The 21,544-nt window shown below is 39.5% G+C and overlaps 2 protein-coding genes across 6 annotated transcripts in view; both read right to left on the bottom strand.

Moving 5' to 3' along the window:
- The window catches only part of LOC105027450 (zinc finger protein OZF-like), a 541,343-nt gene that overhangs the window by 501,284 nt on the left and 18,515 nt on the right, over positions 1-21,544 (bottom strand). The gene's annotated exons all lie outside the window — the stretch shown is intronic.
- On the bottom strand, positions 1,884-20,407 carry LOC105027462 (zinc finger protein OZF-like). 3 transcript variants are annotated; one of them, XM_034288595.1, is made up of 3 exons: positions 20,273-20,407; positions 5,310-5,538; positions 1,884-3,130 (listed from the first exon to the last, which is right to left on the bottom strand). In XM_034288595.1, exons 1-3 carry the CDS (start codon positions 20,273-20,275, stop codon positions 1,986-1,988), a joined length of 1,377 nt encoding a protein of 458 aa, XP_034144486.1. In that variant the 5' UTR covers positions 20,276-20,407; the 3' UTR covers positions 1,884-1,985. The 3 variants fall into 3 exon arrangements, with proteins under 3 accessions (XP_034144486.1, XP_034144487.1, XP_019896472.2); XM_034288596.1 differs by lacking the exon at positions 20,273-20,407 and adding an exon at positions 14,525-14,606; XM_020040913.3 differs by lacking the exon at positions 20,273-20,407 and adding an exon at positions 6,274-6,440.

Below are 21,544 nucleotides of genomic sequence, written 5' to 3'. Positions count from 1 at the left end.
AAGTTAAATTAATGTAAATAATTCAGAGGAGAGTTGATTCAGTCTCCATTTCCAAATCATTCAGATAGATTAAAAAAACAAGAGATAAACAGAATGTTTATATACATCAGTGGATTTAATGAGTTCATGTACTCAAGATCAAATACTTACCAAGGTTGTAAATATTTCACATCAATGACATTCAAATACTGAAAAATGTCATGATCAATGACCATGAGTTGTGTTAAAGTGTTGTTTTGTGTCACCAAAAATATAAAGTAAATGGAACTAAGATAAATTACTACTGTAAGAACATAGGCTTATTTATTTAACCTGGCAAAAAGACCCACCAGAAGAGACGCTGCTTTGACAAGAATGAAGGGGATCTAGATGAACAATGAAGAAAAAGATATCAGCATCTATACACAACACAAGAAAAATGAAACACATTGAAAATGACTACAAAAAATAAAATGTTCCTCTATTAAAGCGGTAACTCAGCAAACAATATCAGATTATTGATAATTCTTATAATTAAATACTATTATTAAACCTTTATTTCAACAAGGCACATAGACAGACCAAGACCTCTTTTACAGCTGGACCCTGTGTGTACAAGTTTACATAAACAGGCTAGTTCCAATTATTAAGAACAAACAGAAATGAACAGACAAAAACAAGACATACAGTTTAAATAGGATCACAGAGAGCACAAAACAAGTAAAAAATAAAATAATAATAAAGAAGTCAGATCATTACAATTTTCTAACCACCCTCCAAGGGGACCTTCCACCCTGGTTTCCCAATTCTCACGCTCGGATGAACCAGTCAGTCGTTTTTTGAGACAACGCCCTGCATCAATGTCCTAATTACAACAGCAGCACAAGAACTTGCATTATCCAACATCAGCTGATTTTTACATTTACACAGAGGGTAAAACGTGCACAGTTAAAGATTGCAACAGATTGTCACATTTACACAGATGTTATTCCCCTGATAGCTCAAAAACTTGCATTACACCAAAACAGTTACAAGCAACACAGAAACAAAAATCCTCCAATAAATGTTTAAAATAGGCAAAGGGGACAAGAATCCCCAGCTTAAGTTTGGTCTGCAGACTATTCCAGAAGTAAGAAGCGTAACAGGAAAAGGCAGTCACACCCAATTCTGTGGAGATTGCAGGGGCCTCAAGTGTAATCAAGGCTTGAGATCTGGTTTTCTGAGTTATATTTCTAATGCTGATCATTGATGAAAAATGTAGTTTATTTACAAGAGCTTTATAGACAAACACGAGAGCATGTTGTTTCCCTCTCATGGACAGCGAAGTCCAGCCTACACTTGGATATAAACTACAGTGGTGAGTTCTGTAGCTAGCACCCATAAAAAATAGATAATATCCCCATAATCTATAACTGACATAAAAGTAGCTTGCACAATTTGTTTTCTATTTGTGGGAACAAACATTCTGTTTCTGTAGAGGAAGCTAGTTTGATCTTTAGACTTTTACAGAGTTCATCAACATGTATTTTAAAAGAGTTTATCATCCAGCCAGATACCTAAGTATTTATATGCAGAGTCTTGATTAAATTGAAAGCATTCTAGGCATGTGAATGCAAGTGTATTTTCAACCAGCTTTTTGGACCTACTATGAATCATAACATTTCTTACATTTGCATTTACACCAGTTAAGTAGTAAAAACGACCCTTTTAGCACAGTGGGGAGAACAAGTATTTGATACACTACCGATTTTGCAGGTTTTCCTACTTACAAAGCATGTAGAGGTCTGTAATTTTTATCATAGGTACACTTCAACTGTGAGAAAAATCCAGAAAATCACATTGTATGATTTTTAAATAATTAATTTGCATTTTATTGCATGACATACACTCACCTAAAGGATTATTAGGAACACCATACTAATACTGTGTTTGACCCCCTTTCGCCTTCAGAACTGCCTTAATTCTACGTGGCTATCCACTCTGTCAAGTCTGTCTAATGTTCAATATTAATCTGCAGTATGTACGCGCTGGTGAGCTTTAAGGTTACCTAATCGAGAGAAACGCTTCTCACAGTCCAAACAGGAGTAAGGCCACTTTCCAGTATGTATGCGCTGGTGAGCTTTAAGGCTACCTAATTGAGAGAAACTCTTCACACATTCAGAACAGGAGTAAGGCATTTCACCTGTGTGCACTCTCTGATGAATAGTAAGGTTAGATGATGTAATGAAACACTTCCCACAGTCAGAACAGGAGTAAGGCTTCTCACCTGTGTGCACTCTCTGATGAATAGTAAGGTTAGATGATGTAATGAAACACTTACCACAGTCAGAACAAGAGTAAGGTTTCTCTCCAGTATGAATGCGCTGGTGACATTTAAGGTCATTCGACTGAGAGAAACTCTTTCCACAGACAGAACAAGAGGAAGGCTTCTCACCTGTGTGCACTCTCTGATGAATGGCATGTTGTGATGATGTAATGAAACATTTCCCACAGTCAGAGCAGGAGTATGGTTTCTCTCCAGTATGAATGCGCTGATGCGCTTTAAAGTTACCTAATTGAGAGAAACCTTTCCCACAGTCAGAACAGGAATAAGGCTTATCACCTGTGTGCATTCTCTGATGAATAGTAAGGTTAGATGGCTTACAGAAACATTTCCCACAGTCAGAACAGGAGTAAGGCTTATCACCTGTGTGCACTCTCTGATGTTTAGTAAGTTCAGATGGTCTAATGAAACTCATCGCACAGTCAGAACATGAGTAAGGTTTCTCTTCAGTATGTATGCGCTGGTGAACTTTAAGGCTACCTATCTGAAAGAAACTCTCCCCACAGTCACAACACGAGTAAGGCTTCTGCCCTGTGTGCATTCTCTGATGACTATTAAGTTGAGATAATGTAATGAAACGCTTCCCGCAGTCAGAACAAGAGTACGGTTTCTCTCCAGTATGTATGCGCTGGTGAGTATTTAAGTTACTTGATCGAGAGAAACACTTTCCACAGTCAGAACAGGAGTAAGGTTTCTCTCCAGTATGTATGTTTACGTGTCTTTTTAACAGTGATAGACATGAGAAATGTTTTTCACAATGGGGACACTTCTTATCATTGTAATCTTCCTGTTGTTTCTCTCGAAGTGTCTCCACTTCAGGAATCCTATCTGTGTGACAGACATCAGAAAAGTTAGTCAATTCTCATTTCATAGTTAATCTATTCTCAATTTTTCAACTTTTTTGTCTCTAAATTATTTCAGCCCAGAACATTCTATAATCCATTGTTTAGTCACTTCAAACAAAAATTCAAGCATGCAACCATATTTAATTGGAAAAATGTGGATGTTTGGGATGCCCTGGATTGGCGTATATATGACAGCGTGTTCCAGGTCCTGCCAGGTCCTGTTCCATATCCAGCAACTTAGCACAGCCATTGAAGAGGAGTGGACCAACATTCCACAGGCCACAATCAACAACCTGATCAACTCTATGCAAAGGAGATGTGTTGCACTGTGTGAGGAAAATGGTGGTCACACCAGATACTGACTGGTTTTCAGAACCCCCGGACCCCCCAATACAGTGAAATTGCACATTTTAGAGTGGCCTTTTATTGTGCACACCTGTGCAATAATCATGCTGTCTAATCAGCATCTTGATATGCCACACTGCTCAATTGGAGACATTAGAGATGGGATTTATTGCCACATTCTGGGACACAATATAATCAAGGTCACACGCAACTAGCACTATTCTGCAGCAAAGTGATATGGACCTTAATCCTGAAGTTAGGCCCCTTGAATCATTGTGACCAGTGATTTGGTGGCTGCACAATGGAAATCCTGCAATGGAAATCCTGTGGAGATGCAGGTAAAGGCAATAATTAAGTGCTTGGCTAGATTCATGATGGGGGTGGGGGGTGATGCTTGGGGCCCTTGAAGGTGCTGTGCCCAGGGGCCCGTTGTGTCACTATATAAGATGCCCAATCTTGTGTTTGGGCATCTTATATAGTGATTTACACATACCCCTGCTTTCCTATCAGTTCCAGGCAGTAATCCATTCCTAATTCATCTCTTCGGTTTCCATTATAACATACGATTTCTACAATCCAAAAAAGTTTGGGATGCTGTGTAAAACGCAAATAAAAACAGAATGCAATGACTTGCAAATAATTGAATCCCTGTTTAATTGAAAAGAGTACAAATACAGTATATAAAATGTTGAAACAGAGCAATGCTGCTGCTTTTGGGGAAAAAATTATTTCTGTGTCGCATCTCTTTTAAAAACACATCGTAAGTGTTTGGGAACCAAGGTGGCCAATTACTGGAGATTTAAAAGTGAAAGATTTCCTCATTCTTGCTTGATACAGGATGTCAGCTGCTCAACAGTTCAGGGTCTCCTTTGTCAAATTCTTTGTTTCATGTGCCAAATGTTTTCAATGGGTGACAGGTCTGGACTGCAGGCAGGCCAGTTTAGCACCTGGACTCTCACAATGGAGCCATGCTGTTGTAATACGTGCAGAATGTGTTTTGGCTTTGTGCTGATGAAATAAGCAAGGCCTTTCCCCAAGGTTGTCCACTGAGGTCCAACACAAATGAGATATTAGCTTATGGCAAGTTAAGGTACAACAGTACAACATCGTAACGTGTTGTGTTATTCTCATGTAAAGCTTCAGTCCGTTTGTGTTCAACTGAACATTAACCTGTGTCACGGTCATTTATTCTAGCATTGTTTGGCGATGCTGTGAAATGTGTCTGTTCCATGTGTGGTCAGCGTAACATGTGGGCAGTGTGTGAGAGTGTGTAGGCTATTAGGTTACTTCTAGAGGTAAACTTTTTTAAGTTTATAGCAAACGAGCCACTGTCATTTTTTTCTGATGCATTTCAATTAGTTCAAAAGAATACGCTGTGCACTTCACCTGTATTGCATAGATATTGACATGCAATCATTTATCATGGTCAATTTCATTTTCATGTGATGATTCCAATCAAATATTACCCTAACATTTTTAAACTTATACAAAGTAAACATCCACAAATTGGTTGTGTGTTCTGAGCTGTGTCTATTTCACCAGGCTACACTTATTCATACTTTATCCACTTATTTTTATTTGAATTTCATCGGCTCTCCAAAAACCAACATATCTACAGCCGTGTCATTGCAAAAACTGGCAAGCTATTTTTCTGCAAACTTTCCTTATGGCCATTTTGTTTACTGATACAATGTTATTTTTAAGAGAGAACTAAAATAAGTATAACAATATGGAGAATAATGACCGACAGCATGAAAAACCACGTACTCCTTTCCATTAGTGAGAAGAACAAATTGACTACATTAAACGGTTCTTACCTTGATTAAGTAAATCCTCCTCTTCCTTTTTAACGATCACTCCATTCTTCTCCTCTTCATCTTTGATGGTAACATTCAGTCCCAGCGTTTGACTGCAGTCTTCCTGCTTCACTGATGTCATCTCTGAATCCACCAATGAACACTGAGCTTTACTGTCACAATCAGAATCCAGTGACTCTTGTTTGATCTCAGTGTGGAAGGAGAGTAGCAGGTTGGGTTTCTCCTCCCTCTGCCAAAATAAAGACTGAATCAGACCCACACATGACTGATGGGAATCTAATAGAATCAAAATGGGGGAAAAACTACAAAAACAATTAGTCATAAGAGACCCCTGTCCTGCATGAGGTGTGCTTAACTTAACCTGACCCCAGAATAGAGGAAAAATAATTTTCACATTGGTGTATCAGTTTATAATTTCCTAGACAAGTGACACCAAAAAATACATTATTGACTGGTATGGTTGTGAGAAATTGACAATTTGACTTGCCTTTATTGATTTTCCGTAAAAAATGCATGCTAGAGGTATTAGGTGAAATCTGACGACAGTTTAGGCCGTGTATTCTGATAGGTTCGTTTAATTAACCTCTCTCGGTTAACTGCAGTCAAGACAGTTACTATACAGTTAGAAAATAATTTAAATGACAAGCAATATATTTCGCGACCAGCGTAAGTCAACTACTTTGCAATCTGTCTCCCTTTATCTGATCGGCTCAACACAATCGATCACATCGGTTCCTATGTTTCCTTATCTTGAAGCGTGGCACAATCTTTAAACCTTTTCCTAATGTTCTTCATAAAATGTATTTGGTCACAAAACTACCACGAACAGATCCATTTCATAAATCACAGTGGAAAGTTAGTTGGACAAAAATATATATCTTCGCAAGTTGGAACTGAACAGCAGGACACATTTACAACGTAGGTTACTATCGAACTGAACAACTAACTGGTTTTAACCACTTACCATTTTAGCGACTGAGATTTTTGTTCCTATTTAACCAAAAGTTCCAGAAATGTTGCTAACAAAACAATAACAAATAAGACGAACTCGCGCCAATTATTCTACTTCTTCGGGTTTAAAAAAAAGCTTTGCAACCAACTTCGCGCATTACCGCCACCACCTGGACAGGAGTATGAATCAGAGACGTGTAAACGTATTAATTTATATTGCGCAGGTGTCGCGTACCATGTCACAAGAATTTCACTGTTCAGAATGACGCTATGTTATTTGGTTCATCTGACAAATAAAATACCTTGACTTTAGTCATATTATTTATCCTGCCATAGAATCTGCCTACCTGGTCCCACGTCTGGGACCTGTTATAGATTCTTGGGTTTCTCATAAGCTGCTTAATTCCTAGGTAGGAAGACATTAATTACAAATGTGATTTCATGGTATTTACAAAGTGTTTTTGCCTTTAGTTTCACATTCTCAAAAGCTGCTTATTCCTAGGTAGGTACATATTAATTACAAATGTCACTACATAGTATAACAAAGGTTTTAGCATGTAGTTTCACTCTCATAAGTTCTTTATTACAAGGAAGGTAAATATTAATTACAAATTACATTGTTCTTACATAACATTTGATTGAAGAAAACCTTGTAGCCAGGCAATAAGCATGGGAAATTAGTATGTAGAGGTTGTCCTTTAAAGACACATTCAGCAACTTTTCTTGATTATTGACCTTATTTTTTAAACCTCCCGTTTTGGGGGAGGTGTGTAATACGTTGTGCATATCTGGTCAATCTTTAAGTAGAATTACTTTTACTCTGAAATCTGGATGGCAGGCTATGTTTCAGGATCAACATCAAGCTGCCATTAGGATTAGCTTCAGAGACAACATCTTTGGTGCAGTTATTCATATGGTGCAACAGAGATGACTGCAAAAGTGTAATTCTAATGTGTTTTATTTACACGTGTAACAAGACATTGTGTTATTACTAAAACAAAATTCAGGTGTAATTACACACTTGGAATAGCATCCTGCAAGAAGTTTTGTAATTACCTTTCGCTTTTCCACAATTGTAATAACCTACACTGATAATTCATTATTCTATTGTAATAACAATGTAAAACCTGTGGTATTGACCACCGTGTTTTTTTCTCAAAAGACATCAATGTTGAGTTTATATTTTCTTGTGGTAAATGTAGCAACCACTAGAAGACAGTCTAATCTCATTTTCAGATCTTTAGAAAAAAAGTAATTATACTTATAAAGGTAATTATATGTGGCAGATTCTAATGATGGTCTGTTCTCAGCCTCGGGGGCAACTGATGCAGCTCCCTGCGTCGCCACTTTTACTCTTCAATTTCTTATTTCTTCGTGCATATTTGTCACTCATCTTTTTTGGCAAGTTGCTGGCTCTTCGCCCAGAATTTCTCCTACACTATTAAACATTTCTCGATGTGAGCCGTACCTCCAGACTCCATTGTTGCTTCGTCTCTGTTGATACATTAAGTCAAATTTTGCTGGAATTCCGTAGTCTGTGAATCCCCCACCCCTGCTCTGTGATTCATATACGCGTAGCTATGCGCTTTTAGATTTTGAAGCATTTTAGATTTTGAAGCATAAATCAGCCTTCAGTCTGTCCCTTCAAAAGCCCATTTACCATTAAGGGCAAATCTATGGCACACATATAAGTTGTGCGGTAGATTGAAGAGGTTCCTGTCATTATTTATGCAGAGGCACATCACATTCCTTACACTTCCACTGCATTGGTGACTGGGTTTTTTCCAGTCCTCCTCTATGTGGCCCTGGAGGTGCTGGGTTGATCAGGAGCTGTGAGGGTGCTGGGTTGAATATGTGGATGGGGGTTAAGATGATTAATAATTATTGATCTAACTTATAAAATACTAGGTTGACAACTACCGGGGGAAACGTTAACACACATTCTTCCAAACCTACTAGATCTTCGATCATTTTATATAACTTGTTTGTGACCTGTATGTTGAATGTCCTTATTACAAATTGGGTTTAGATAATGGTTCTGGAGTTTATTTTATTATTGTACAGCAATAGGGTTCACGGTAACACTTATAACCCCTCAAGTTGACACTTATTACGATGTAAATACATATTACCAACTGTATTAACAACTTTGTAAGACCACAGTTATTACATTGTAATTACAAGAGAATAATGATTTATTGGTATCGGTTATTACACTTGTGGAAAAACAAGAGGGAATTACAAAACATCCTGTAGGATGTTATTCCAAGTGTGTAATTACATCTGATTTTAGTAATTACACAATGTCTTGTTACACATGTAAATAAAACATTTTGGAATTTCACTTTGGCAGTTGGCTTTGTTGAATAACTATGCTGAAAATGTTTAAGAAAATACAGTAGTTGTGTAATCGTGAAAGGTTGTGGAATGGGTCTTTATTTAACAGATTATATTGAGAAAAACCCTGCCCACAGTCAGACTAGCGTAAAGCCTCATGCACACTGCCAGCTTGCTAACGCTACAAAAAGGCACGCTCCCATTAAATTCCAACGAGAGCCTGCGAATCACGACGACAGTGGGCGGAGCTACTCTTGGAGACAAAATCGGCAGCGACAGTTGCAGTGAAGGAGTTTGGCGAATACCCATTGCAGGGTAGATGTTCTCTACAGCTAGAAGTTTCTTCTCTTTTATACTCGCTGGCTTAAAATGCTCTTGCTAGTTCAAAACATGGACGAGAAACGTATAATTGTGATGTCCAGTTTCTCCGTTATTTATGATGCTTCTCTGGCTTCATACAAAGATATAATTCTAAAAATGGATGCATGGAAGAATGTTTCAGAGATCGTTAAGCGAGCAGGCAATGGGCATGTAGAGTAAGGCATCTCTCAAGAAAGTACGTGTTGGTGAGCTTTAAGTCTTCTTTAAATACTTCCCTCAGTCAGAACAAGAGAAAGGTGTCTCATCTGTGTGAACTTTCTGATGACTAGTTAGTTGAGATGATGTACTGAAACTCTTCCCACTGTCAGAACTGGAGTAAGGCTTCCCTCCACTATGTATGTGCTGGTGAGTTTTAGAATTACTTAATTGAGAGAAACTCTTCCCACAGTCAGAAGTCGCGTAAGCTTTCTCTCCAGTATGTATGCGCCGGTGAGTATTAAGATTACTTAATTGAGAGAATCTCTTCCCACAGTCAGAACAAGAGTAAGGCTTCTCTCCAGTATGTATGCGCTGGTGAATCTTAAAATGACCTGATTGAGAGAAACACTTCCCACAGTCAGAACAGGAATAAGGCTTCTCATGTGTGAGAACTTTCTGATGACTAGTTAAGTGAGATGATGTAATGAAACTCTTTCCACTATCAGAACTGGAGTAAGGCTTCTCTCTATTATGTATGCGCTGGTGAGTATTAAGATTACTTAATTGAGAGAATCTTTTCCCACAGTCAGAGCAAGAGTAAGGCTTCTCTCCAGTATGTATACGCTGGTGAACCTTTAAGTGACCTGATTGAGAGAACCTCTTCCCACAGTCAGAACAGGAATAAGACTTCTCATGTGTGTGAACTTTCTGATGACTAGTTAAGTGAGATGATGTAATGAAACTTTTTCCACTATCAGAACTGGAGTAAGGCTTCTCTCTATTATGTATGCGCTGGTGAGTATTAAGATTACTTAATTGAGAGAATCTTTTCCCACAGTCAGAGCAAGAGTAAGGCTTCTCTCCAGTATGTATGCGCTGGTGAGTTTGAAGGTTACTTAATTGAGAGAATCTCTTCCCACAGTCAGAAGTCGCGTAAGCTTTCTCTCCAGTATGTATGCGCCGGTGAGTATTAAGATTACTTAATTGAGAGAATCTCTTCCCACAGTTAGAACAAGAGTAAGGCTTCTCTCCAGTATGTATGCGCTGGTGAATCTTAAAATGACCTGATTGAGAGAAACACTTCCCACTATCAGAACTGGAGTAAGGCTTCTCTCTATTATGTATGCGCTGGTGAGTATTAAGATTACTTAATTGAGAGAATCTTTTCCCACAGTCAGAGCAAGAGTAAGGCTTCTCTCCAGTATGTATGCGCTGGTGAGTTTGAAGGTTACTTAATTGAGAGAATCTCTTCCCACAGTCAGAAGTCGCGTAAGCTTTCTCTCCAGTATGTATGCGCCGGTGAGTATTAAGATTACTTAATTGAGAGAATCTCTTCCCACAGTTAGAACAAGAGTAAGGCTTCTCTCCAGTATGTATGCGCTGGTGAATCTTAAAATGACCTGATTGAGAGAAACACTTCCCACAATCAGAACAGGAGTAAGGCTTCTCATGTGTGAGAACTTTCTGATGACTAGTTAAGTGAGATGATGTAATGAAACTTTTTCCACTATCAGAACTGGAGTAAGGCTTCTCTCTATTATGTATGTGCTGGTGAGTATTAAGATTACTTAATTGAGAGAATCTTTTCCCACAGTCAGAGCAAGAGTAAGGCTTCTCTCCACTATGTATGTGCTGGTGAGTTTTAGAATTACTTAATTGAGAGAACCTCTTTCCACAGTCAGAAGTGGAGTAAGGCTTCTCTCTATTATGTATGCGCAGGTGAGTATTAAGATTACTTAATTGAGAGAATGTCTTCCCACAGTCAGAACATGAGTAAGGCTTCTCTCCAGTATGTATGCGCTGGTGAACTTTGAAGTGACCCGATTGAGAAAAACGCTTCCCACAGTCTGAACATGAGTAAGGCTTCTCATGTGTGAGAAATTTCTGATGACTAGTTAAGTGAGATGATGTAATGAAACTCTTTCCATTATCAGAACTGGAGTAAGGCTTCTCTCTATTATGTATGCACTGATGAGCATTAAGATTACTTAATTGAGAGAATCTTTTCCCACAGTCAGAGCAAGAGTAAGGCTTCTCTCCAGTATGTATGCGCTGGTGAACTTTGAAGTGACCCGATTGAGAAAAACGCTTCCCACAGTCTGAACATGAGTAAGGCTTCTCATGTGTGAGAACTTTCTGATGACTAGTTAAGTGAGATGATGTAATGAAACATTTCCCACTGTCAGAACTGGAGTAAGGCTTCTCTCCAGTATGTATGCGATGGTGAGTTTTAAGGTTACTTAATTGAGAGAATCTCTTCCCACAATCAGAACAAGAGTAAGGCTTCTCTCCAGTATGTATGCGCTGGTGAACTTTGAAGTGACCAGATTGAGAGAAACATTTCCCACAGTCAGAACAAGAGTATGGCTTCTCTCCAGCATGTGTTTTAACATGTCTTTTTAACATTGATAGAGATAAAAAATGTTTTCCACAATGGGGACAGTGATGAGACTTCTTAACATTGTAGTCTTCCTGTTGTTTCTCTCCAAGTGGCTCCACTTCAGGAATCCTATCTGCGTGGCAGACATCAGAATGGTTATCAACATTTACTTAATCTATTCTCTATTTTTCAACTTGGTTCTTTATCTTTCAATTAATTTGTTTTTTATTATGAAAATAGCAAATAGCATCCAGTAAGCGTGCTCGCATAGTCCAATTTTAACACATCTGAGCAGACATCTAGAAGGCATTAAGTCCACATCCATTAGCGGATTTCAGACATAGCTTTGTAACGTAGACAGCAAAACGCTATTTGCTAAACTCACCATTTTCTCTCCAGTGCCTTCAGATTTCACAGCCTAACTTGACATAGGATTTTGCGGCCGTACACACACGCGCACGCACACGCACACGCACACACAAGCGCACGCACGCACACACAAACGATAACTAACTTTCTTTTGGTGACTGGAACACTAAACGTGTGGCACTAAAAGTGCCTGTCCCTAGTTCCTACAGACAAACAACTGGTCACAGAGAGAGGACCTACCACTTCTGTAACTAGTAAAAGAAAATTATCTGATAAAGTACAGGGGACATTTTTATCAAGTTAAGTGTCTGAAACCTCTGAAAGCAAGGTTCGCCATGCAGCTGAACACGCTGGCCATTCTTTTTGTCCGAAATAAAAATTACAATATAAAAAAATAAAAGGATGAGTTTATGTAGTCTAACATAATACTGACAACTAAGATATACGAATAAATATACACCGATCAGTCATAACATTATGACCACTGACAGGTGAAGTGAATAACACAGATAATCTCGTTTTCATGGCACCTGTCAGTGGGTGGGTTTATATTAGGAAGCAAGTGAACATTCTGTCCTCAAAGTTGATGTGTTAGAAGCAGGAAGAACGGGCAAGCATAAGGACCTGAGTGACTTTGACATGGTCCAAATTGTGATGGCTAGATGACTGGGTCAGAGCATCTAAAAAACTGGAGCCCTTATGGGGTGTTCCCAGTCTGCAGTGGTCAGTACCTGTCAAAAGCGATACAAGGAAGAAAAAGCAGTTAACTGGCGACAGGGTCATGAGTAGCCAAGGCTCATTGATGCACATGGGGAGCGAAGGCTGGCCCGTGTGGTCCGATCCAACAGACAAGCTACTGTAGCTCAAATGGCTGAAAAAGTTAATGCTGGTTCTGATAGAAAGGTGTCAGAACACACAGGACACAGGGCAGTTTGTTGCGTATGGGGCTGCGTAGCCGCAGACCAGTCAGGGTGCCCATGCTGATCCCTGTCCACTGCCAAAAGCGCCTACAATGGGCAGGTGAGCATAGGAACTGGACCACAGAGCCATGGAAGAAGGTGGCCTGGTCTGACGGATCACATTTTCTTTTACATCAGGTGGATGGCCAGGTGCGTGCACGTCGCTTACCTGGAGAACACATGGCAACCAGGATGCACTATGGGAAGGAGGCAAACCAGCGAAGGCAGTGTGATGCTTTGGGCAATGTTCTGCTGGGGAAACCTTGGGTCCTGTCATTCATGTGTTACTTTGACATGTACCACCTACCTAAGCATTGTTGCAAACCATGTGCACCCTTTCATGGCAACGGTATTCCCTTTCAGCAGGATAATGCGCCCTGACACAAAGCAGGAATGGTTCAGGAATGGTTCAGGAATGGTTCAGGAATGGTTCAGGAACACAACGAGTTCACAGTGTTGACTTGGCCTCCAAATTCCCCAGACCTCAATCCAGTCGAGCATCTGTGGGATGTGCTGGACAAACAAGTCCAATCCAAGGAGGCCCCACCTCGCAACTTACAGGATCTGCTGCTAACGTCTTGGTGCCAGATACCACAGCACACCTTCCAGGCCTCGACCAGTCAGGGCTGTTTTGGCGACAAAAGGGGGACCTACACAATATTAGATAGGTGGTCATAATGTTATGGCTGATCGGTGTATAAGTATCGCCAAAATGTTTGAAAATATCATGAAGTACGTTTTGGACCATATCGCCCAGCCCTAGTGGATCCACTCCAATTTCTGGTTACAGTCCCATTTCTGATACAGAACACCAGTCCCAGATCTAAACTTTTCATTACCACTCCATTGGCTTTTATACTTTTAACTTATGTAGCCAAATGGGATAAACTGTCAGATTTGTTTAGCTCCACTGGAGCAGTATTTCCCAATCCTGGTCCTCAGGACAGAAAGGGGTGCATGTTTCTGTTTTTACCCTAGTACTCACACACTTGTTTTAAGTTGCCACCATTGTTAGAGCAGTAGGCCTACTGCTAACCATAACGTTACTGGGTGTTCCTTGTGGGACTATCGTCTCTGGTGAGACCAAAGGTAACTGAGAAATGCCAGGCATTTTCACAGCGTTTTCACAGCGTTTCTGTGTTTCTCACACTTCATATGGGATTCCACAGATTAAATTCCCATTGTGCAAAGTTTGGAAGACTTCTAGCAGAAAAACACAGTGGGCTTTGTTTTCTTTCCCTTCTACAGATTTCAACTATAAAGCAAATTTGCTGTTGTCCAACCACTGCTGTTTGAATTAGCATTTTCCCCATGGTAGCTGCGGGACGTTTAACAGCCAATGTCTACTATGTAGATAGTTAAATTACCTTGCTTGGTACCAGCTAACTATCTACCTAACAACGGTGTTGGGTGAAAAGCAGCAAAGCGCCACAAGTGTCTGACACCAAACATTCTGACTGAAATATTGGTTCCTCAGTGCGCGACCAGATCTAAAATGCGTTCACAAAACATGTTATTTTTTTAAATCACCTCTTCACAATGCTAACAGAACTAAATAAATATAATTTAAAAACACCTTTAGAAAGACAAAATAAGACAATTTAAGGCTAAGGCCTTTTATTTAGATTAATTAATTAAAGACATTTTAATTTGTTCTTTCACTGATAAGAACAAATTGACTACATTAAACCGGTTGTTACCTTGATTAAGTAAATCCCCCTCTTCCTTTTTAACGATCACCCCATTCTTCTCTTCATCTTTAATGGTATCATTCAGTCCCAGTGTTTCACTGCAGTCTTCCTGCTTCACTGATGTCATCTCTGAATCCACCAATGAACACTGAGCTCCACTGTCACAATCAGCATCTACTGGTTCTTGTTTGATCTCAGTGTGGAAGGAGACCAGCAGGTTGGGTTTGTCCTCCATCTGATAAAATAAAGACCAAACCAGACCCATACATGACTGATAAACATGTTTGATATGAAAAAACATTCATCACAATGGGGGAAAAACAACAAAATAATCACAGTCATAACAGACCTTTGTCATATATGAGGTGCGCTTTACTTAACCTGACCTCAGAATACTTTTCACAGATCACGGTTTATCATTTCCTTGGCAAGTGACAACAAAAATACATAACTGAATAGTATAGTTGTGAGAAATTGATCCTTTACTAGCCATTTCTGATATTCTGTTAGAAAATGGATTCAAATGAATTCATGCCAGAGCATCCCAGTCGCAAGGTATTAGGAGAAATGTGAAAATAGTTAAGGCCTTCTCAAAGGGTCGCATATTACATTTCTCTCTGTTTAATGCAGTGAAGACAACTACTCTTCAGTTAGAATATATTATAAATAACAAGCAATAAGTCTGGTCACCAGAGTGAGTCCACTACATTGCCATCTGCCTCCCGTTCCCTGTTTGGCTCACCACAAACAAGTATTCCATCAAGGCAGATAAAGGAAAATCCAGGCTTATTTTGATTAATCTTGTTAATTTAAGTGAGAGTTCCATTCCATTACTGTGGCATATAGGAGTCCCTGCTCAGTAACCAAGGTAACTTATATCTCTGAACTGGCCTGCTCCCTAGCAGGTTAACTGTCAAGCTTAATTTAGCTGTGTTTCAAAGAATGTCCAACAGGTGGAAACAGAATCCCAAAAGACCGGTCTGTGTATTTTTTCACTTGCATCACTTTGGTCCTGTTCGTGTTTGGAATCATAAGTTTAGACTTTTTTCTCTCAGTGTGACCAATCGTGAATTTACGTGTTTAATTTAGCTCCAAAGAACATATTAATAAAAATAAACAAGTTAAGTAAATCATGTCTTACACTGTCTTCAAAAGCCAATAGGTTAATTGAAATAGGCCTAGACAATATAAGCAGTGCATCTAAAGACCAGCCAGTTACAACAAACTATGGCACGTCCATTCCTCAATAACCCTGTGGATGAAGGTGCTCAGATTCTACACAGAGCGTTTACACCACCAGATGTTCTCCACAGGGCTTCCCTGATCAGTGTCTGTGGGAGAGGTACAGGTTCAGTAGGCCCTGCACAGTTTACCTATGTAGTCTGCTGGAACCACACATAAGGAAGGACACTCAACGTAGCCAAGCCTTGACCACTGTTCAGTCTGTCTGCATGCTGTAGCTCTGCGTATATTTGCATGTGTGACATTCTTGTACAGTGTTGTTGAAGCAGAAGGTCTTGTGAAGGCAACTGCATGCCGGGAATTAAGGGTAAACCTTGCTCTAAAGCTGTACCCTTCATCACTTTCCCTGATCATTTTAAAACAAAGAATCAAGTTTGGCATTTTATTCTATTGCAAGCAGGTTTGGGTAGGTTACTTATTAAATGTAATCTGTAATAGTTACAAGTTACCTGTCCACATTTGTAATCAGTAATGTAACTTTTTGATTACTCAAACTCAGTAACGTAATCTTAATACTTTGAACTGCTTTTAGATTACTTCCATATTAAGAGGCATTGGAAAACAAATAGGAATAGCCTATAACCAACTGAACACCTTTTGCAGGATCAATCGTTGTTAGAGTTTACATAGGTGGCCAAAAACGGAATACGCATTTTACCTTATTGGTTGTGTAGGCTACAGTGCCTTTGGGTTTCTAAATCTAAACCTTTTTACTTCAATATGATTGAGCTATATCTCTACACTACACACTAAATGTTTGCCAGATAGTCATTCCAATTAATCCAATAAACCTCGAACTTACAGAATCTGACTTTTTATCTGAACATAACCCAAAATCTAATGATGCTTAAGCCTGTTCTGTTATTTGTGTTTTATTCATGTTTTTAATTGCTTCAAAACATTGTTGAAAGATAAATGGCAATTACTCGAAAAGGGTATTGAAATTGTTGTGTATAAAAACTAAGATATCAGTAGCTTTTCGCGCATAAACTAAATCTGCAGTAGTCTGATGATTTGCTCCACAACTAACATTGTTAAAATGTTGCTGAAACCCCCAGCATGCGAATGCACATTTGCAATCATGAACACCCGCATAGAAATGAGATTACCTGCGCGAACGTAGTCTGTGATTATTATGCCCACCAGTGATGGATTTTCAAAACGCAAATGAAAGAAATAAACTGTGATTATAAATCTGCCCTCTTAGCTTAAAGTAAGCAGCCAATGATGACCAATGAACACAATTTTCAGAGATGCAAAGCAAGTAGAATCACATGGCCTACCTGTACGGACGGAGTTGATGTGGCTGCGTCAAATGCATATCATCATCCTTTGGCAGAGTGCTTCCCAACACACGTTTTCTCCTCAAATGTCGTGGTAAGTTCCATATAATGTTTTATCTTGAAGGCAGCGCCATATTACAGATAAGTAACAAATAGTTGCCTAATCTATTAAACAATTCCTGTAAAAGTTCTTTGGTGCAACGCGTCCTGGCTGTGTTTTTCGGTGCATTTGAAAAATAAACACCAGTAGGCCTATTGCCTGTCATTGTTCTGAGAATTATGCGTCCAGTAGATAACTAAATAACATTGTATTTGTCTTGGCTAATATTATCGTAGATATACTCTGTTTTTACCAGCCGTCCAACCAACCAAAACCGGAGAAATTTAAACTGGCGCTTCCTCCATCACTAAACTATTTATGCGCTTCCACCTTTGCGCGCAATTCCTATTTTGGTTCAAATAACGATGTTTTTATAACATTAATGATAAACTCAAACATACAACGTGTTATAATTATTTCGCGCACCTATTTTCAATGGAAGTTATCCAAAAGTAATCATAATTAATTTCAAAATAATCTGTAATCTGATTAAAATATTTTTGTTGGTAACGTAACGGATTACAATTACTGTTATAGTTACTCCCCAACTCTGATTGCAGGTTTGTGACAGTTATTTTCTTTCAAGTAGCCTACAGGTTGACAAGCCTCTGTATTAACATAATCCTCTTTTTCAGGTTCCCCAATGTTATAGGCACAATAGACTGTAACCCTGTGCGTATCCAGTCCCCATCTGGACCTGTGGAGGCAGACTATGTCTTATAAAGTAGTAACTGTACAGACACAATGCTTCACTTTACATTATCAGCAAGGATTAGTGCTAAAAAAAATCTGGTATTTCCTCTCCAAAGTTTGTCATAGCACTAACCTGTAGCTGCAAAAGGCTTATGCAAATCCAGATTTAAAACATCAAGCAATGTCAGACACAAACTATTATTCTGAAATGTGAGCAATGTTGAGATAATTCACAACTGGAATTTACATTTTGAAAGACACCACTGCATCAACTCTAAGTCATGCTGAGCAATTTAAAATGCCAAGCATAGTGTGCCACATAAATCATTGGTCCCCCTCCACGCTGTCGATGAGTCATTGGTCGCCCTCCACGCTGTCAGGTGACTCATTGGTCGCCCTCCACGCTGTCAGTTGACTCATTGGTCGCCCTCCACGCTGTCAGGTGACTCATTGGTCGCCATCTACGCTGTCAGGTGACTCATTGGTCGCCCTCTACGCTGTCAGGTGACTCATTGGTCAACTTGGTCAACGACTACACTGCGTTAATGGAACGACTTGAGCCTTAAGTGAAAGGCTGACGTTCATTCAAACCAGGTTTTTTAAAATAAGTGCAGATTTCATTCATAGTTTTCAGTCACATGGTTGCTCTGAAAGCCTGGGGGGCCAAACATTGATAAAACATGGCGTCTAACACTGGGAAGTCTATGGCGCTACTGCAATGTTCCACTTTTACAGCTCACGAGTGTTTAGGTCACCTCACAACCACGAAAAACAAAAGTATGCAAACAAACTGCAAGTCTTAGGCTCTTGTGACCCATATACAGGTACATCTAAAAAATATATATATTTATTGTGGAAAAGTAATTTTTCCACCCGTAATTCTAATCAAAAAGTGACACCTTCATATATTCTAGATTCATTACACAAAGTGAAATATTTCAAGCCTTTTTGTTTTAATGTCGATTGTGGCTTACATGGAAAATCAAAAATTCAGTATCTCAAAATTTTACAATAAAAGATTTACAATACAGAAATGTCGACCTGAGAAGAGCCCTAATCAGCTAATTAACGCAAAACAAAACTTAAACCTGTTCAATGGCTTGCAACCATAAATGTCTGCATTTAGCTTCAAAGGGTGACTTCGACAACCGTATTCGATAAAAATGAAGGCTTTTTTGCATTCCTATTCTGACATCCAATGGCACAACAAGAAATGTTCCTCTAGTCCAAGGATCTTGCCCGTTTCCCTACCCTTGTTCCCGCAGTTTTCTGCCACCACCAAACTTCAGTGGCGTAACCGTGACGTCCACTTAGGAAGAAAACAAATAAAAAGCTTTTACGTAACTCATAATTTAATGAAGGCCCAGTTCTGTCCGTTTATGTCCGTGGCAAACTCTTCATCACAGGTTAAAGATGCTAAAGTCAACAGTTATAATGTTAAGTCAAAGAAGGGAATGCTGATGCTGCATTGAAAAGGCAGTACATAGAATATCCTGAAAATTCACTTCCCTGAAAGTTATTTTGTGTCATGATTATTGTCCTAATAATCCCAATTCAAAGTGTGTCTAAATTTGGTGCACTGCGCTCACACAAATTATAGTATGATGTATCGATAATCAGTACATTCGCTCATGTGAACTGTATGTCACAGGGGTGAGGACGGAATTATTATTGTCCACTGTACATAGTCTACCTTATAGTTGCAGGTTGCTAGCTAGTTGCCTCGCTAAATATGTTAGCGATTTCATTAGTTTACAGTAACGTCACATTGGACAGACTTCCAAAACAGAAAAATAAAGTGACAAATGTCATAAATACATTAACTGGAGATTCCGTAAGGTAGTTATAGCCTATAAGGATGACACCTCCGGCCACTGGGTTGGGTCGTTCGTCCACTTTGATGGAGGCAGACTGAATGGACACTCAACCCCTATTTCTTTAGTTTTTTTTCTATACAACGTAGCCGATCAATGTTAAGCAAAGACATACAACAATTATTTGCCTGACTGGTCATAGTGTTTGTGCTCCTAATAGCTAAAAAGCAATATGTTTTCCTTATTTTGTATGAATGAATTAATTGGCAAAGACGTGTATTCACCGCCAGTCAAATTAAATGGGCTGCTTACACCCAAAAAGGTGCGGGGGCATGACGTGGAGGCTAAGTACCCGGATGGGCTGCTCTCATTTATATCCCCGTTCCTGGGTGCCGCGTTTAACGTTAAGAAAAATATCTTTATATCCTTCCCTAATGTTTTTCATAAAATGTATTTTGTCCCAAAACAACCACGAACAGATCCATGAATAAAAGTTGTAAAAAACTGTATCTTAGCTAGCTGCAGCTACACAGCAGGGCACGGTTACAACACAGAATATTTCTATCGAGCTAAACAAAGACAAGTAAAAATACAGTATTTTTTTTTTAACTCTTTAACCACTTACCATTTTAAAGACTCTGCTTTCTGCTCGTAGTTCTTGAAGTCTAAACCAACTGATCCAAGAAGATGGACTCGGACAATCAATCGGTCTTCCTCGTTAGGATTCGGTTGGCGGATCGCAGTCAACATAAACGTGCACTTACCGCCACCTACTGTTCACCTCCTTCCTAAACCGGTCTCCCTAATAAAAGATAATTCCATACAGACCTCACAGCTTTCAACTCCCCCACCAAAAATACCATTAAACTATTTTTTCATATTCATTTTTCAACAACAAATATATTAATGTTTAAACTTAGGAAAAGTTCAGAAATCTATATTTGGTGGAATAACACAGATTTTTAATCACAGCTTTTATGCGTCTTGGCATGCTCTCCACCAGTTTGTCACATTGCTGTAGGGTGACTTTATGCCACTCCTGGGACAGAAATTCAAGTAACTCTGCTTTGTTTGATGGCTTGAGATCATCCGTCTTCCTCTTGATCAAATTCCCGAGGGTTTCAATGGGGTTCAGGTATGGAGATGGGGCTGACCGTGACAGGGTCTTGATCTGGTGGTCCTCCATCCACACCTTGATTGACCTGGCTGTGTGGCACGGAGCATTGTCCTGCTGGAATAAACTATTATTTATTTTTCCCAGCAGGATTGGGTTAAACAATACTGTGTTTGCCCCAGTCTTTAATCAGGACGATACGTCCTGTTGGTCTCCCTCGTCCCCCTAGAAAACGAATGATCAGGACACAGCTGCGACTGCTGTGGTTAATGAGTCCTTGTTGCCAGTCAACCGGCACAACTTGATTAGGGCTCAAGAGGAAGACCCTAGTCTTAAGAAGTGTTACTCCGCTTTGGAAGCCCAAGAACAAGCTACAAGGCAAGCAGTCGCCTGTGTTATATAGTGGATGAGGTGCTAGGACGTAAGTGGTCCTCACGGAAGAGTGACGATTATATTGACAGTTCTGTGTGTCAGATTATTATGCCAGCTCCATGTAGACAACAGGTGATAGCTTTGGCCCGTAATTCTGCATGGTCCGGGCATTTAGGAGAACTTATAAACGTGTTTTGCAGAATTTATTTTGGCCCGGGCTAAAAAGGGATGTGGCTCGTTATTGTTAGACGTCATACCTGTCAACTCGCGGGAAAACCAAATCAGGTTATTTCCGCCGGCTCCCCTCTACCCCATTCCTGTTATGGGTGAGCTGTTTGAAAGGGCGATAGTGGATAGTGTTGGCCCCTTACCTAAAACCAAACCAGGTAACCAGTTCCCACTGACTATTAC

The sequence above is a fragment of the Esox lucius genome, chromosome 20 (genome assembly GCF_011004845.1).
Source record: "Esox lucius isolate fEsoLuc1 chromosome 20, fEsoLuc1.pri, whole genome shotgun sequence".
NCBI classification, from domain to species: domain Eukaryota; kingdom Metazoa; phylum Chordata; class Actinopteri; order Esociformes; family Esocidae; genus Esox; species Esox lucius.
This window is presented reverse-complemented; position numbering and strand designations above follow the sequence as displayed.

What these genes read in the sequence shown, in the direction of transcription:
- LOC105027462 (XM_034288595.1), bottom strand. An exon ending in GGAGGATTTACTTAATCAAG is followed by an intron (nt 3,131 to 5,309) that starts GTAAGAACCGTT and finishes TCTGTCACACAG; the next exon opens with ATAGGATTCCTGAAGTGGAG.